The sequence below is a fragment of the Notolepis coatsorum genome (genome assembly GCF_963971535.1).
Source record: "Notolepis coatsorum genome assembly, chromosome: 10".
NCBI lineage: Eukaryota > Metazoa > Chordata > Actinopteri > Aulopiformes > Paralepididae > Notolepis > Notolepis coatsorum.
In genome coordinates, this window is record NC_140174.1 from 5,343,947 (window position 1) to 5,362,773 (window position 18,827).

General features: G+C 43.4%; 1 protein-coding gene across 1 annotated transcript in view; it reads right to left on the reverse strand.

The window, feature by feature from the left end:
* Positions 1-18,827, reverse strand: part of stxbp4 (syntaxin binding protein 4) — a gene marked incomplete at both ends in the record, with an annotated part of 209,606 nt that overhangs the window by 77,633 nt on the left and 113,146 nt on the right. The window contains 2 exons of the mRNA XM_084322321.1: positions 6,979-7,108; positions 11,157-11,214. Of these exons, the coding sequence (XP_084178447.1) occupies positions 6,979-7,108; positions 11,157-11,214 (188 nt within the window). The remainder of the gene's footprint in view (positions 1-6,978; positions 7,109-11,156; positions 11,215-18,827) is intronic.

An 18,827-nucleotide genomic window follows, 5' to 3' on the forward strand; every position in this document is an offset into this window, starting at 1 on the left:
ACACACACACACACACACACACACACACACACACACACACACACACACACTTTAATACTTTATTTGGTTCCACAAATGATATTACATAAACAGGGAATCAAATGTATCGGGGCCAAGCAGCACTGAACACTTAAGGGACACATAGCACCTCCTTCTCCACGTGGCTAAGCTGCCAATAATAGCTGAGACAGAGCAATATTTGGCAATTTGTTTGGCTTTTCTTTTAGACATTGCAGCAATTCTCAGACCGGTCATGGTGGATTTGTATACATGGCCAAGACTCACGAACACAAGTACACTATATCTACACCTATACCCAAGGTCAGCCATCACACTGAGCAGTGGTTGGTATTTGATATACTTGTCCCGGAAGGCCTGGTCCATGTACAGGTCAAAGGTACAGCCTACTTCTATGACCAGCACCTCTCCATCTCCACACACACACACACACACACACACACACACACACACACACACACACACACACACACACACACACACACACACACACACACACACACACACACACACACACACACACACACACACACACACACACACACACACACACACACACACACACACACACACACACACACACACACACACACACACACACACACACACACACACACACACTGAATAAATTACCATGTCACCCCCCAAAAGGTTCTATAGTGAATTATAAAATGTTTTATTTCGTTACTTTCGATTACATGCGTCACCCAAAGAACAGAACAGAGCACAATTGGTTTGAAGTCCCGGGATGAAGTGTAATGAGCGAGTCCCTGGTACAAACAGACCTGTGTGGATCTATAGCTGACACAACACAGGGTCACACAGCAGGGACGTGCACAGGACTTTAGAGGGGCAGGTGCACAGGACTTTAGAGGGGCAGGTGCACAGGACTTTAGAGGAGCAGGTGCACAGGACTTTAGAGGAGCAGGTGCACAGGACTTTAGAGGAGCAGGTGCACAGGACTTTAGAGGAGCAGGTGCACAGGACTTTAGAGGAGCAGGTGCACAGGACTTTAGAGGAGCAGGTGCACATGACTTTAGAGGAGCAGGTGCACAGGACTTTAGAGGAGCAGGTGCACAGGACTTTAGAGGAGCAGGTGCACATGACTTTAGAGGAGCAGGTGCACAGGACTTTAGAGGAGCAGGTGCACAGGACTTTAGAGGAGCAGGTGCACAGGACTTTAGAGGAGCAGGTGCACAGGACTTTAGAGGAGCAGGTGCACAGGACTTTAGAGGAGCAGGTGCACAGGACTTTAGAGGAGCAGGTGCACAGGACTTTAGAGGAGCAGGTGCACAGGACTTTAGAGGGGCAGGTGCACAGGACTTTAGAGGAGCAGGTGCACAGGACTTTAGAGGAGCAGGTGCACAGGACTTTAGAGGAGCAGGTGCACAGGACTTTAGAGGAGCAGGTGCACAGGACTTTAGAGGAGCAGGTGCACAGGACTTTAGAGGAGCAGGTGCACAGGACTTTAGAGGAGCAGGTGCACAGGACTTTAGAGGAGCAGGTGCACAGGACTTTAGAGGAGCAGGTGCACATGACTTTAGAGGAGCAGGTGCACAGGACTTTAGAGGAGCAGGTGCACAGGACTTTAGAGGAGCAGGTGCACAGGACTTTAGAGGAGCAGGTGCACAAAGGCTGAAAAAGGACACTATACCTGTGTGTGTTTTAACCGAGCGCGCAAGCCCACACACACACACACACACACACACACACACACACACACACACACACACACGCGCGCACGCGTGATTCGTGATTCTTGATTCGTGATTCTGATTCTTGAAGTACATATAAGTCCTGTTTGGTTAAGTGCATGTGTAAAGCAGCAAACTCTGTGGGACTGTATTGTGGCCTTGAAGACAATGCAGGCTTGGGTTTGGCAGAACCTCTCAGAATAGCGGTCAAAGGAGCTGGCGGGGGAAGAGAATGTTTTAATGTTTTTTTTTCTGCAGATGAAAGAGAAGATAAATTCACTTCATCCAAAGGAAGACCTTTCCTGCATGCCTCAGAAAAGAAACACACTCTTTCTCTCTCTCTCTCTCTCTCTCTCTTTCTCTCTCTCTCTCTCCATCTCTCTCTATCTCTCTCTCTCTCTCTCTCTCTCTCTCTCTCTCTCTCTCTCTCTCCATCTCTCTCTCTCTATCTCTCTCTCCCCCTCTATCCATCTCTCTCTATCTCTATCTCTATCTCTCTCCCCCTCTATCCATCTCTCTCTATATCTCTCCTCCTCTATCCATCTCTCTATCTCTCTCTCTCTCCCTCTCTCTCTTTCTCTCTCTCTCCCTCTATCCATCTCTCTCTATCTATCTCTCTCTATCCATCTCTCTCTATCTCTCTCTCTATCTCTCTCTATCTATCTCTCTCTCTCTCTCTCTCTCTCTCTCTCTCTGTCATGTGCCTTGAATCAAAGATAAAGAGAGAGAGAGAGGTGGGGGGGGGGAGAAAGAGAGAGAGAGGGGGAGATAGAGAGAGAGAGAGAAAGAGAGAGAGAGAGAGAGAGAGAGAGAGAGGGACAGAGAGGGAATGGTAGCCTAATATATACCACATATAAGGAAAAAGAGAGAACAGACTCAGCATTCTGACAGACCTTTGAGGGACATTTGAATTCGATGTATAGTTATTACAGGAGAGAGAAAAAAATGTACAGGCAGTTTCAGACAACCTTACTTTGCTACTGTACATCACAGGTGAACTTGGTCATGGTGGGTTTGCGGTATCTGAACCTATATATACAACCTTAGGAATGCATCCAAAGAGTACGTTTACGGCATTCGAATCTGAAGAGCCGATTCATTAGAGCAAGATACGTTATCTGTTTTTGATGATTGTTGCGCTCAATGAATCCGACAGGGAATGAATCCAATCATGGCTGAGTAGTATGCATCTCTCTGTCAGATCTGTTTTGATGGACAGGAAAGTTCAGACACGACAAAAGACTTTGGAACCGAGGCAAGTATCACCTGTTTATGTTTAGCCAATCATCACAAGGCCATTGTGACATTAGGGATTAGCTGTTGTTTCATGCACAATTACGTTAACACACAAAAATAAACAACCAAAAAGCAACACTGCATGGTGTTCTGTCCATTCTATGGCGGATCAATGTGGCCGTTCCTTTATTAATGTGACCTTTTAAGATCGTAATTTATTGTAATTAACTATTATTTGGTTGAAAAACAACAGGAAGCACTTTATTTTCATCCTGGGAAATTACATAGCTAAATACATACATACATACATACCGGTACATACATAAATATACATACATATATATATTATTTATATTATTATAATATAATTAGGGCTGTCAAAGTTAATGCTTTAACTTTGGAGATTAATTTAAATGATTTAAAGCGTTAAAAAAAAGTATCTATATTTACTTGTTCTTTTTTTGCATTGACTCGTGCACCTTTTTGAAAATCATCTGACATGAAGATGGAACACATTTTTGTTGTTAATATGATTTATATTAGTGGTAGTTCATACAAGACATTATGTTTTTATTTCCGTTAGCGCCGCGGATATAAGAAAGAGGTCTAGCTGAGTCAATGTTGATGGTTTTGTTGAACATTTGTATTTCACAGGAGAGAAACTGTATTCAAAGAAAGCTATTCAAATAGTCTTTGAATCTAAATATACTTTTTTTGTGTTGATTTTACATTAATTCCAAGTTACAAGCTTCGGTCTTAAGTAGCAAAATGCGATTTCTTTATCTAGATTAATTACAGAAAATTGTGAGATTAATTAGTTAATTATTTTTAATCTATTGACAGCACTAAATATAATATAAATAAATAGAATAGAATATATCATATATTATAATAGATATAATATAATAGATTATAATAATATAATTTATTATAATAATATAATAAATATAATATATACTACATAATATATATATAATATTATTATGATTATTTATTTATATTTATAATATATATATATATATATAATATACATAAATACATACACAAATAGCTAGCTAGCATTTGAAAACATATTCATGAAAAGAGGTCAAATTATGCTTTTTAATATTTCCCCTTTCCTTAGTGTGTTATATAGCTGGAGGTGCATGTAGAACGTCTGCAGATTTCCTAAATCCCAAATCCACGTCAAAGGGAGTCATTCTCTCAGACAGGCATACCTCTTCCTGAACTGCTTCATCAATAATATTGTCTTTGATGCTCATGTGGGGTTAATGTTGTCCTTGATGCTCATGTGGGGTTAATGTTGTCCTTGATGCTACATGTGGGGTTAATGTTGTCCTTGATGCTACATGTGGGGTTAATGTTGTCCTTGATGCTACATGTGGGGTTAATGTTGTCCTTGATGCTACATGTGGGGTTAATGTTGTCCTTGATGCTACATGTGGGTGGGGTTAATGTTGTCCTTGATGCTACATGTGGGGTTAATGTTGTCCTTGATGCTGCAACATGGCAAAATTGTATGAATGTACTTTCACATTGGAAGCCTGTTAATGTCAAGAGGACATAATCAGAGCAGCATAACTGGACCACATACCACGTTAACGTAACTTTTAGAGGTCAATGGATCAAGAATTGAATGCTCCCAAGCACTGGAAATAAATACACAAACGTTATGTAGAATGCATACTTTTGCTTCAGATATTTAAAGGAGCACACCAACATTTTGGGAAATTAGCTTATCGTCTTCTCCAGAGAGAGACCAGAAGATAGATACCAGTTTCCTCTCTGTGCGTTCAGTAGAAAGCTATCTGGCTGCACATTAGCCTAGCTTAGCACAATGAATGGAAGCGGATAGTGCCGGTTAGCCTAGGCATTGTCCAACTAACACCTCTCCTGAAGGCACTGTCCGCTTCCATTCATTCTGCTAAGCTATAGGCTAACGTGCAGCCAGATCGCGAAGCTAGGAGCGTTCTAGTCTGCTCGTTTTCATATAGCTGCAGCAAAAACTGAAGACTCAAAAAATACACCACGAGTGAGAGGTCTATTAATATCAGAAGAACTTAGTTACACCACTATCATGTGCATGGTAGTAAAACATACAGTATCACTGTGTGGTTGAACCATCTTTTACTTTGGGTCTATGGAGGCTAGTAGCAGGACAGTAATGATAGGTACGCTATAGCGTGCATGACTTCTGGAAAGGCTTATCAGTGTTTGTATAGTCAGTCAAACCCACAGTCACTGTTTCCATACAGGTACCGATACTGCAGTGCTTACATTATAACAAATTATAATGCTGTTTGGGAAAATGTCTCAAATTATAATGCGATTTGGGAAAATGTATCAAATGATAATGCTGTTTGGGAAATTTTATCAGATTATAATGCTATTTGGGAAAATGTATCAAATTATAAAACAATTTAGGAAAAAATATCAAATCAAATTATAATAATATTTGGGAAAATGTATCAAATTATAAAACAATTTAGGAAAAGTTATCGATAATACTATTTGGGAAAATGTATCAAATTATAATGATTTTTGCGAAAATGTATCAAATTATAATGCGGTTTGGGAAAATGTATCAAATTATAATGCGATTTGGGAAAATGTATCAAATGATAATGCTGTTTGGGAAAATGTATCAAATTATAATGCGATTTGGGAAAATTTAGCTAATTATAATGCGATTTGGGAAAATGTAGCTAATTATAATGCGATTTGGGGAAAATGTATCAAATTATAATGCTATTTGGGGAAATGTATCAAATGATAATGCTGTTTGGGAAAATGTATCAAATTATAATGCTATTTGGGAAAATGTATCAAATTATAATGCGATTTGGGAAAATGTAGCAAATTATAATGCTGTTTGGGAAAATGTATCAAATTATAATGCTATTTGGGAACATTTATCAAATTATAATGCGATTTGGGAAAATGTATCAAATTATAATGCGATTTGCGAAAATGTATCAAATGCTAATGCATTTTGGGAAAATTTATCAAATTATAATGCGATTTGGGAAAATGTATCAAATGATAATGCTGTTTGGGAAAATGTATCAAATTATAATGCGATTTGGGAAAATGTAGCAAATTATAATGCGATTTGGGGAAAATGTATCAAATTATAATGCTATTTGGGAAAATGTATCAAATGATAATGCTGTTTGGGAAAATGTATCAAATTATAATGCTATTTGGGAAAATGTATCAAATTATAATGCGATTTGCGAAAATGTATCAAATTATAATGCGGTTTGGGAAAATGTATCAAATTATAATGCGATTTGGGAAAATGTATCAAATGATAATGCTGTTTGGGAAAATGTATCAAATTATAATGCGATTTGGGAAAATTTAGCTAATTATAATGCGATTTGGGAAAATGTAGCTAATTATAATGCGATTTGGGGAAAATGTATCAAATTATAATGCTATTTGGGGAAATGTATCAAATGATAATGCTGTTTGGGAAAATGTATCAAATTATAATGCTATTTGGGAAAATGTATCAAATTATAATGCGATTTGGGAAAATGTAGCAAATTATAATGCTGTTTGGGAAAATGTATCAAATTATAATGCTATTTGGGAACATTTATCAAATTATAATGCGATTTGGGAAAATGTATCAAATTATAATGCGATTTGCGAAAATGTATCAAATGCTAATGCATTTTGGGAAAATTTATCAAATTATAATGCGATTTGGGAAAATGTATCAAATGATAATGCTGTTTGGGAAAATGTATCAAATTATAATGCGATTTGGGAAAATGTAGCAAATTATAATGCGATTTGGGGAAAATGTATCAAATTATAATGCTATTTGGGAAAATGTATCAAATGATAATGCTGTTTGGGAAAATGTATCAAATTATAATGCTATTTGGGAAAATGTATCAAATTATAATGCGATTTGGGGAAAATGTAGCAAATTATAATGCGATTTGGGGAAAATGTACCACCATGCAGCCACGCAGGCTTGACTGGGCCAACCTCCATCCTACATCTCCGTCTCTACGGATGGGGTGGGCTGCTTCGCCTCCACCTCATCCTTCTTCCCCCCGTCTTCCGCGTCCCTCTCCGGCGGCGCAGCGGGCCCCGGGGCGCTCGTCGCAGGGCGGGTCCACGATGTGGTCTGTGTCACGTGACTGTCGGAACAAAAACAAACACTCACTAAGAGTTCATCACCGCCCGAGGTTAACAGAGGTAAATGGAAAATGGACTGTATTTATACAGCGCTTTTATCCAAAGTGCAACTGATGCCTCACATTCATCCATTCACACACCCCGACGGCGGAGGCAACCATGCAAGGTGCCAACCTGCTCATCGGGAGCACTTAGGGCTTACTAAGGACACTTCTAAACGCACTGCAGGTGAGGAGCTGGAGCCTGCTGAATCGAACCGGGAACCTTCTGATTACCAGACAACACGCTCTACCTCCTGAGCCACTGTCGGAGGTATAGACGCTCCGTTCACGCGGTGCCGGGATTATCGGACAAACGGGTTCCTGAGAGCTGGAGGAAGAGGTCGGCACCCGAGTCGCTAAGTATAGAGTGAGGTGAGGTCACGTCTTTCGCTTGTAGCGTTACGTTCCATCACAAAGAACGCCAAAAGTTGGGGCGGCTGGGTATACAGCGCAGCGGACTAAGCGCCTGCCTACCACCGCAGAGACACTGGTATCGAATCCAGCTGTCAGCGGTGCCTCCGGCTTCTTGGTCGGTCGCCATACTAACACGATTGGCAGTGTCAGCGGGTGGGAAGCCGGCGGGGTGTGTGTGTCCTGGTCGTTGTAAAACAGCGACTCCTACAGGTCGGTCGGGGCGCCGGCTCAGCGAGGGAGGGAACTGGGGGAAGGTAGTGTGATCCTCCCACGCGTTACGCGGCTCACCCAGTGAGAGTCCTCGCTGTCAGGTGAAAAGAAGCGGCTGGCTGACTCCACATGTATCGGAGGGGACATGTGATAGTATCTATCAACCCTCCCTAGACCGGCCAGTGGGGGGGGGGGGGGGCAAATGCGCGCAACGACCAGGAAGGGGAGGGGGGAATTGGCATAACGACTAAATTGGGATGGGAGAAAAATAGAGAAAAAAGGAGGAGAAAAAGTAGATTAAAAAAAATGATACATGACCAGTCAGGTTCTTGACCCTTGAACCCTGTGTGACCTTTTGTAATAGCAGGATGTCCGGTGAGGCTTGTCCAGCATGTTTTAAATACCATGGTGGGTGCTGTGGTCCTGCTGATGATGATGATGATGATGATGATGATGATGATGATGATGATGATAATGATGATGATGATGATGATGATGAATAGTTTATTTTCGGTCTTTGTTTACAGATCAATCAAAAACACACTTGTGTGGACTTTTAATTTTTTCTTTTTTTTTATAATAATCACAAATGTACATATTCAAAGTATAGCTCACACACAAAATCCAAACTCAATGACCGAAAAAAGGATTAGGCAGAAGCACATGCTTATTTTTGCCTATCCTTTACAATTCTTAAAAACTAAATATACTTTAATATAAGAAAGAAAAACTTAAAATATGCTGCAAGATATAATAATTTTTTTAAAGTAAAAAAAAAAGTTTGATGTTTTACTCAAAACTGTACTCCTGAATTATTTTACCCTTCAGGGCCTTTTTAAAATCTCCCATGAGAGGTACACAACTTCAACCCGTCACTAAGACTATTCCACAATTGAACTCCCAAAATTGAAACACATCTAGCTTTTTAGTTCTTACCTTTTTACACGTTTTAAGAATACACAACCCTCTCAAATGATACTTTCCTTCTCTTGGTTGAAAGCGACATTGAATACAAACTGGTAGGTTCTTACTCTTGGCACGAAAAAAATTATCTCCAAGGTTTTTATGTACACCATATCTACACATTTTAATGTGCAGGACTTTATGAATAATGGATTTGTCGATTCAAGGTAACGAGCTTTGTTCTCTGTGTACTGCTGAGAAAGCCCTTCTCCCAGGCAGGTCCTGCACTGTGGACTCCTCACATGCATTCAACACCATTTTTGTCTTATCTAGCACATTCTAAATAGGCCTCTTTGTAGTTCCTGTTGTGATGGTTGTTAATACAGTTGCCGGCAGGAAATAATCAGGAGCCAAAGCTGTTCCCCATGTAGCAACGGAATAGCAAATAGCACACACATAGCACCAAACGCACATAGCACACACATCCACACGCACACACTCACTTTAAACAAACACACTGTAGCACCCACTCCCCACACTTTATATTTATGGATGAAGGATTGCACTACAACTCGTACACCTTACTGTAAATTGTACCTAAAATTGTACCTCATCCCATTTCTGCTTTGCACTAGATAGTACTGTACATTAGTACACTGCATAGTATTGTGTATTGTATATTATATGGTAACTCAGAACATTGTACATATGTCTATACCGAACACTGTGACCTCATTTTCTTCTTCTAAATTCATGCTATATTATGTTATTATGTTATTTGATACTATCTTGTCTAGCACAGTCTCTGGAGCGTAACAGTAAGAAGCATTTTGTATGAAAGTATTCTGTACTTCTGTATGACAACTATTAAAGAACTTGAACTTGAACTTGAGCAATCCCCATAGCAACGGAATACTTCTGAAAAGGTCTATATACCGTTCTATTATACTTGATTGAGATGGTTGTAATAATAACAGCCACCCCCTGTTGTTACCATACAATTGTGCAGGAATTACAGCTACTTTAATAAAAAAAAAAGTGTAGAACCTACAACATTATTCTCCAAAACACTTTTTAAATGAATAAAAAGGATGTTTTTCTGCCATCGTGGGCCCTCGGTCAGGTCTCCCACTGTGTGGGGCAGAATCACTATGTTGTTGCTGCATCAACCCTTTCACTACCACACTACAGAAGGTTAACCATTTCACTACCACAATACAGACAGTTAACCTTCTGTAGTGTGGTAGTGAAAGGTTAACCTTCTGTAGTGTGGTAGTGAAAGGTTAACCGTCTTTAGTGTGGTAGTGAAAGGGTTAACCTTCTGTAGTGTGGTAGTGAAAGGTTAACCGTCTTTAGTGTGGTAGTGAAAGGTTAACCTTCTGTAGTGTGGTAGTGAAAGGTTAACCTTCTGTAGTGTGGTAGTGAAAGGTTAACCTTCTGTAGTGTGGTAGTGAAAGGTTAACCTTCTGTAGTGTGGTAGTGAAAGGTTAACCTGCTGTAGTGCGGTAGTGAAAGGTTAACCGCCTTTAGTGTGGTAGTGAAAGGTTAACCGTCTGTAGTGTGGTAGTGAAAGGTTAACCGTCTGTAGTGTCAGTGTGGTAGTGAAAGGTTAACCCTTCTGTAGTGTGGTAGTGAAAGGTTAACCTGCTGTAGTGTGGTAGTGAAAGGTTAACCGTCTGTAGTGTGGTAGTGAAAGGTTAACCGTCTGTAGTGTGGTAGTGAAAGGTTAACCCTTCTGTAGTGTGGTAGTGAAAGGTTAACCTTCTGTAGTGTGGTAGTGAAAGGTTAACCCTTCTGTAGTGTGGTAGTGAAAGGTTAACCGTCTGTAGTGTGGTAGTGAAAGGTTAACCTTCTGTAGTGTGGTAGTGAAAGCATTAACCCTTTGTAGTGTGGTATTGAAAGGGTTAACCTGCTGTGCTGTAGTGTGGTAATGAAATGGTTAACCCTTTGTAGTGTGGTACTGAAAGGGCAAACCTTCTGTAGTGTGGTAGTGAAAGGGTTAACCCTTTGTAGTGTGGTACTGAAAGAGCGAACCTTCTGTAGTGTGGTAGTGAAAGCGTTAACCCTTTGTAGTGTGGTAGTGAAAGGGTAAAATAAAAGCATTAGTGTTGCATGCTCATCATCACACAGCGTGTACAACTGCATTCATTGTTTGAAGAATCTTCTTATCACCCACAGGAGTTCTACATTGTACGTTTACATTTTGTCATTTAACTGACGCTTTTATCCAAACACGTTTTGTACAACAAGACAGCAGGAAGGGCACAACTCTATCAGCTGAGTAACAATGTTCATCAAAGTGTTGAGCGCTACAAGCGTAGGTTAGTATATTAGGAAAAGTGCATGACAGTAGGGTTAGACATATATTCTTTTAACATTCTTGGAGGTTCTTGTCTTTTAATAAGACAGGGTCGGTTGGATAATTGGAGAATGATTGCTATTGCAGGATTATGTGTGTGTACAGTAAGCTATGTTCTCTTACTTGATGTAGTACTTGACTCCGTCTGCAGTGTAGGCCTCTTCCCACCCATACGGTAGACCTATGGAAACAGGAGCAGGGGCGGGGGTGTTGGTGATGGTGAGGGTCAGATATGATTATCAACTGATGCAGTGTATGTCAAGTCTGAGGCTTTGTAGATAGTCCCAGAGCCACCACTCATCATGTTCAACCTCAGTTTTCCATGCCTTGCCACGACGGGCAGTAACAACATCCCAGGAATCACGGGCCAGAGGGACCCAGCTGGGACCACTCCTACAGTACGTGTAATAATTCTTCCATATCAGCCATTTCCCCCAAGCGAGTACAGTATTCCCCCAAGCAACCCCCGTCCTTTAAAAACCTCCCGTCATAAATAATTTATTTTGAAACTGTATTTTCCCACTACAACACAGATGTCTTTAAGCTATACTGCATGCGCCGCGATACAAGAACCCTCTTAACCCCATTTTGGGTGAACAAAAGGGGCCAACGTTTCAAATGGTGCCCCGCGGGGGGCACTGGCAAGTATAAGCCGCGGTAGAAAAGGGATATCTTCTTGAATGTTGTACCAGTGTCTGTAGGTTCCTGCGGCTCAGGGCCCCTCCCAACAGACTTACAAACAAAGAGTTATCATGTATAGATCAGACGTCGCTCTCTGTCCCGACGACGCTCCCTTGGAGAAGTTGAAATGAAAGGTAGGAAATTGCTATGAAATGTTCCGTGAATTGATTCAATTCAAATTAAATCAAATTTATTTGTAAGGCCCGACAACACACGTTAATGTCCCCATGGGCCGGACAAGTCAAGAAGAAACATCACAATAAGTCAAGAACAAAACAAGAACACCATAAGGTCCAACACATTTAAAATAAATGCAAAATAAATCAATGCAACACTCCCAGACATACCCCACGCGAAGGTAAGGAAAAACTCACTAAAACCTAGCAATAGGGAAAAAATGCACCACAGGCAATGTGGAGGAGAGAAACCTTAGAAGGGCCATTCAAGGGGGGATCTCCCTTCCTAGATGTCGGTGATAGTAGTGTTGCAGACGGACAGTTGGTAAGCATGCACTCATGTGTGTAGTGAAACACAGATGAGTGCATGCAATAGCAACTGAACATTTTGAAACATTTAAGATAGAGCTGATAGCGATAGCAACTGAACATTTTGAAAGATTAAAGATAGAGCTGATAGCGGATCTATTTGAGGCACAGGGGCGACGCAAAGAGGGTCGCGTCCTCCCCGTCTTAATCACGGGACGTCCAGCACGCCGGTCACCACTACGAGACCGCCGGAGACAGGGAGACAGGAGGGAACGCAGAGAGGGTCGCATCCTCCCGGTCTTCATCACGGGACGTCCGACACTCCGGTCATCACTCCGGGACAGCCACTCGCAGGGAGACAGGGAGATGGGACGGGCGTTAGACAGCTTGCGTGATTGTGATGGGCGGACATAGCGATAGATACAAGTGGTAAGCATATATGTGAATAGAATAGATATATGAAGTAAGCATATTATGTGAATAGAATAGAAGTACTTAACCCAGCAATGAAACCACATTGACAGACCACGGACAGAAGACGGTAAGAAGCTGATCCATGGCCTCGGTGGTGCACGTAGAACAGTCACTGCAATCTTGGCCAAGACCCCGAGACATCCACCACCTTGGTCAGCACTACGAGACAAGCACTCAGAGAGATGGGGGGGGGGGTTCCCATGTTTGTAGTGGGCGGAGATGGAGCAATAAATACATGTAGTGAGCATATGCATACATGGTGACAGTAGAATCATAGTATATAAGAAAATGGTGAAATAGAGTAATAGATAGAACTACTGCAGGCGTATGGATACAGGATGAGATACAAGACAATAGCTCAGGGCCATTCCTCATCACAATGCCTTTTTATACTTTTGGCAGCATGTCCACAGGAAGCGTCTTCTTCTGGGTCGCAGCCCTCCAGGGAAGCGTCTTCTTCTGGGTCGCAGCCCTCCAGGGAAGCGTCTTCTTCTGGGTCGCAGCCCTCCAGGGAAGCGTCTTCTTCTTCTGGGTCGCAGCCCTCCAGGGAAGCGTCTTCTTCTTCTGGGTCGCAGCCCTCCAGGGAAGCGTCTTCTTCTGGGTCGCAGCCCTCCAGGGAAGCTTCTTCTTCTTCTGGGTCGCAGCCCTCCAGGGAAGCGTCTTCTTCTGGGTCGCAGCCCTCCAGGGAAGCGTCTTCTTCTGGGTCGCAGCCCTCCAGGGAAGCGTCTTCTTCTGGGTCGCAGCCCTCCAGGGAAGCGTCTTCTTCTGGGTCGCAGCCCTCCAGGGAAGCGTCTTCTTCTGGGTCGCAGCCCTCCAGGGAAGCGTCTTCTTGTGGGTCGCAGCCCTCCAGGGAAGCGTCTTCTTCTGGGTCGCAGCCCTCCAGGGAAGCGTCTTCTTCTGGGTCGCAGCCCTCCAGGGAAGCTTCTTCTTCTTCTGGGTCGCAGCCCTCCAGGGAAGCGTCTTCTTCTGGGTCGCAGCCCTCCAGGGAAGCGTCTTCTTCTGGGTCGCAGCCCTCCAGGGAAGCGTCTTCTTCTGGGTCGCAGCCCTCCAGGGAAGCTTCTTCTTCTGGGTCGCAGCCCTCCAGGGAAGCATCTTCTTCTGGGTCGCAGCCCTCCAGGGAAGCATCTTCCTCTGGGTCGCAGCCCTCCAGGGAAGCGTCTTCTTCTGGGTCGCAGCCCTCCAGGGAAGCGTCTTCTTCTGGGTCGCAGCCCTCCAGGGAAGCTTCTTCTTCTGGGTCGCAGCCCTCCAGGGAAGCGTCTTCTTCTGGGTCGCAGCCCTCCAGAGAAGCTTCTTCTTCTGGGTCGCAGCCCTCCAGGGAAGCGTCTTCTTCTGGGTCGCAGCCCTCCAGGGAAGCGTCTTCTTCTGGGTCGCAGCCCTCCAGGGAAGCTTCTTCTTCTGGGTCGCAGCCCTCCAGGGAAGCGTCTTCTTCTGGGTCGCAGCCCTCCAGAGAAGCTTCTTCTTCTGGGTCGCAGCCCTCCAGGGAAGCGTCTTCTTTTTTTTTTTTTTTTTTGTATTTTTCTCCCATCCCAATTTTGTTGTTATGCCAATTCCCCCCTCCCCTTCCTGGTCGTTGCGCGCATTTGCCCCCCACTTGCCGGTCTAGGGAGGGTTGATAGATACTATCACATACATGTGGAGTCAGCCAGCCGCTTCTTTTCACCTGACAGCGAGGACTCTCACTGGGGGGGAGCGTAACGCGTGGGAGGATCACACTACTTTCCCCCCAGTTGTAGGAGTCGCTGTTTTACAACGACCAGGATACACACCCCGCCGGCTTCCCACCCGCTAACACTGCCAATTGTGTCAGTATGGACGACCGACCAAGCCGGAGGCACCGCTGACAGCTGGATTCGAGACCAGTGTCTCTGCGGTGGTAGGCAGGCACTTAGTCCGCTGCGCTACCCAGCCGCCTAGGGAAGTGTCTTCTTGTGGCTGCTCTTGTCACTATAGGTCGCCTAAGTTTTGAAAGCCCAACAGTCTCTTTTCAAGAAACTAAACATTCTGACCGTGTCTGAGGTTCATTCTTTACAGATATGTATATTTGTGTACAAATGCATTCATGATCACAATCTACCAAATGGTTTTAATAGTTTTTTTCCTTTTCATTCAGATGTTCATTCATTATGTTACACGTCAGTCCAGGGACCTGCATATACCGTATTGTGGTACTTCTCTTAGGCAGTTCTCAGTGAGGTATAGAGGGTCCAGTCTTTGGAATGCAGCTGATCCTATGCTGAGGAAATCTCCATCTCTGCTTATTTTTAAAGCAAACTACAAAAAAATGCTCATATCCAAAAGTAGTAGATAGATAAATAGGTCATACATGTAGGTTTAGGCATTTGGTTATGTGGGTGGGTAGTTTTGTAGGCAGTTGGGTGGGTTGTTATATATTATTATGTACGCACTCAGAATACAGTATATGCATGTACTGTGTGTATGTATGTTTGTATTAACACGTATCTTTTGAATGTATTCTGGTATTTTATAATATGTATATTTTTGAATTTTTGTACGTTTGATTTTATAAAACAGGGGAAGATCTCGATAAGCCTCTAGGCTTCTAATTTCTCCTTCACAGTGGTTATTATTATGTATTGTTTTTACTTTTGTTTAACTGTGTTAATAAATAAATACAAATACAAAAATACAAAAATACAGCCGAGAAGATCGGCGGACACCGCATCGAAAACCGCTTTTTACGAAATGTAAAATGAAGACGTTATTCAGTGCGGAAAAATATCCAGACCGTAGAGCTGTAGGATCTATTTATTCTGGCTCTATCGTCTACCTTAAGGCCGCTCTCTCTCACTTAACACTGAACCTGATCCTGTCACCCAGTACTGTATGCAGGAAGCCGGCGCCCCCTGTACCGCACGCATCACAATGCACCGCGCTGTGCGTACACAGAGCCCACAATGTATAGTTCTCACCCTCGGAACAAAGACACATGATATATCACGCGGAGAGCTGCATTGTGTCTGTCTAAAATGTGAGATGTGTACATTGGCGATACATTTCCCAGACTGGGTTTCGCCCGCTGTCAGTTTGAGAGTTGACAGGATGGGGGCCGAGGGGCCAAGAGGCAGGTTTCAGGTTCTACAAACAAATGTCAAGGAAGGTGATAAACTGCACTGAATTCTAATGGCTTACGCTCTTACTGTGGTGATAAAAGTAATTTGAGAGAGTGTGTTGTGTGTGTGTGTGCGTGTGTGTTCCGTCCATAATTCTCATGCTCTTATTTGTCCTTCATTGACCTGCCTGATACATACAATACAGATTAAATTATAAAAAAAAAATTGTGTGTGTTTTTTTTTATTATCATTTATTTATTTATTTATTAGGGCGGACTCCTATTAGTCGAATAGCCGTAGTCGACTGCCAACCTCTTAGTCGAATGCAATTTTTTTTTAAATAAAACAATTATAATACATTTATTTTAATTTATTTAAAAAATTTTATCATTCTTTCCAAAAGAAAAGAGGGCGTGGCTAACGCTAATGGCACGCATACCAGAGGCTAAGAAAACAGGCACAGAGGCACTGAAAGAGGATTTTACCCATCTAATGAACACACTAGACTAGACAAATATCAAGATGTATCCATCAGTCAGTGGACCAATTGCATGCTTTCGCAGAGAACAAGAAGCCTTCCGTTGACTCCTTCAGAGTGGAATGAAAAAAAGAATATATACTTATTTTTTTCAAAAAAATATGTTTCCATAGTCTACTATCGGCTAATTTCGGCCAATCAAAGTCGACTAACCAAAATACTTAGTCGGGGACAGCCCTAGTATTTATTCTTTTATTTTTGTTTGTGCTTTGACGGGAATACAATGTTAAAATACTCAATGCTTTCAACTTTTCCCTGTGAAAAATTTGAACAGAAAATACAAGCTTGAAACCCTGAAGAACCCACGACGCTAGTCCTAAAGCCAGCGTCCATTTTGAGAGGGACCGTTCGTCTTTTAACCTAACAACTCGGGGGAAATACACGCGGCCTATGGACGTCTTTTAATTTTTTCGCCCGGAGACAGAGGCTCACGACTGGGTTCAGCCAACAGAGTCAGGGGAGTCCTAAGCAGTCAGCCCCTACAGGGGCTCACTCACAAGGGACCCAGCCTTATCAATGCTTTCTTCCTCCCAAGGGACCCAGCCTTATCAATGCTTTCTTCCTCCCAAGGGACCCAGCCTTATCAATGCTTTCTTCCTCCCAAGGGACCCAGCCTTATCAATGCATTCTTCCTCCCAAGGGACCCTGCCTTATCAATGCTTTCTTCCTCCCAAGGGACCCTGCCTTATCAATGCTTTCTTCATCCCAAGGGACCCAGCCTTATCAATGCTTTTTTCCTCCCAAGGGACCCTGCCTTATCAATGCTTTCTTCCTCCCAAGGGACCCTGCCTTATGGTCCTTTGGCACGGTGGAGTAGTGGTTAACACTGTCGCCTCACAGCTAGAAGGTCCAGCGTTCGATTCCCGCTTGGGGACCAGGTCGCCAGGTTGCCATGGTACCCAGGTGGGGTATCTCCCGGGCCTTTCTGTGTGGAGTTTGAATGTTCTCCCCGTGCTCGCAACTCGCAAGGGTTTCCCCTCCAGAATATAAAACCCAATGGGAAAAACATGCAGAACAGATCGCTGACGCTGTCGCGTCCCTGACGAAGACGGACAGGAGCACTTGGATTGGTCCTCGGGCGCGGCCCCACGGACGACCGGATGGGTCAAGCGCAGAGAGACGAAATATCATCGGCGACCCAAAAGTCGCATGTGTGTGTTCCTGTGTGTGTGTCGCTGCATGACAACATTGTCATTGTGTGCAATGAATAAAGACTTCTTCTTCTTATCGATGCTTTGTTTCTCCCAAGGGGGACCCAGCAGCCATATCATTGCTTTTGTTCCTCTCAAGGGTCCCTTGAGGCAGCAGGGCTGAATTCAATCTTTACACCATTTCTGAGAAATCTGCGAATCCATGTCAGAGAGACAGACAATTTAAGAAGAGAGGAAGAGTATGAGGCGGAGAGGAGGGAGGGAGGAAACATTCTGGGGGGGAAATAAATCTAAGGAACATCCTTGTACTATGGGGCTATGGGAAATGGTTTGTAAGTGTGTGTGTGTGTGCAGGGGCGTAGCTGGGGGGGGTACCTTAGGATGATTCCAAGGGCCCAGCACTGGGGGGGGGGGGCCCAAATTTTTTTTTTTTCTAGACATCACTAGACATTATTGATGCTCTCATTGATACTATGTTTGTTTCTGAAGTGTGTGTGTGTGTGTGTGTGTGTGTGTGTGTGTGTGTGTGTGTGTGTGTGTGTGTGTGTGTGTGTGTGTGTGTGTGTGTGTGTGTGTGTGTGTGTGTGTGTGTGTGTGTGTGTGTGTGTGTGTGTGTGTGTGTGTGTGTGTGTGTGTGTGTGTGTGTGTGTGTGTGTGAGATATATAGAGAGAGAGGGGGGGCTTTGGTAGACTATTGCATTGGTCCATTCATTGAAGATGAACGCAATGCGACATCCTTTACTAGGCTCACTCACCAACAGTGCAGGTGCTGAACTGCTGATACGAATGTATAGGTAAAAACCATATTATGCGTTATCATCAATAAAAAAATGGCCAAAAAAAATTCCGCTCGCGCTCTTACGCGCGCTCGCATTCACTGGGGGCCTACAAATACATTCTTTCATGGGGCCCAGAATCTGGAGCTACACCCCTGTGTGTGTGTGTGTCTGTGTGTGTGTCTGTGTGTGTGTGTGTCTGTGTGTGTGTGTCTGTGTGTGTGTGTGTGTGTCTGTGTCTGTGTCTGTGTCTGTGTGTGTGTGTGTGTGTGTGTGTGTGTGTGTGTGTGTGTGTGTGTGTGTGTGTGTGTGTGTGTGTGTGTGTGTGTGTGTGTGTGTGTGTGTGTGTGTGTGTGTGTGTGTGTGTGTGTGTCTGACGGCCGGCCTTGGGTACAGGTGTAGATACAGCGTACTTGTGTTCGGAAGACTTGGCCATGTATATAAATGCACCATGACCAGTCTGAGAATTGCTGTTTATGTAATATAATTTGTGGAACCAAATAAAGTATTCAAATGTGTGTGCGTGTGTGTGTGTGTGTGTGTGTGTGTGTGTGTGTGTGTGTGTGTGTGTGTGTGTGTGTGTGTGTGTGTGTGTGTGTGTGTGTGTGTGTGTGTGTG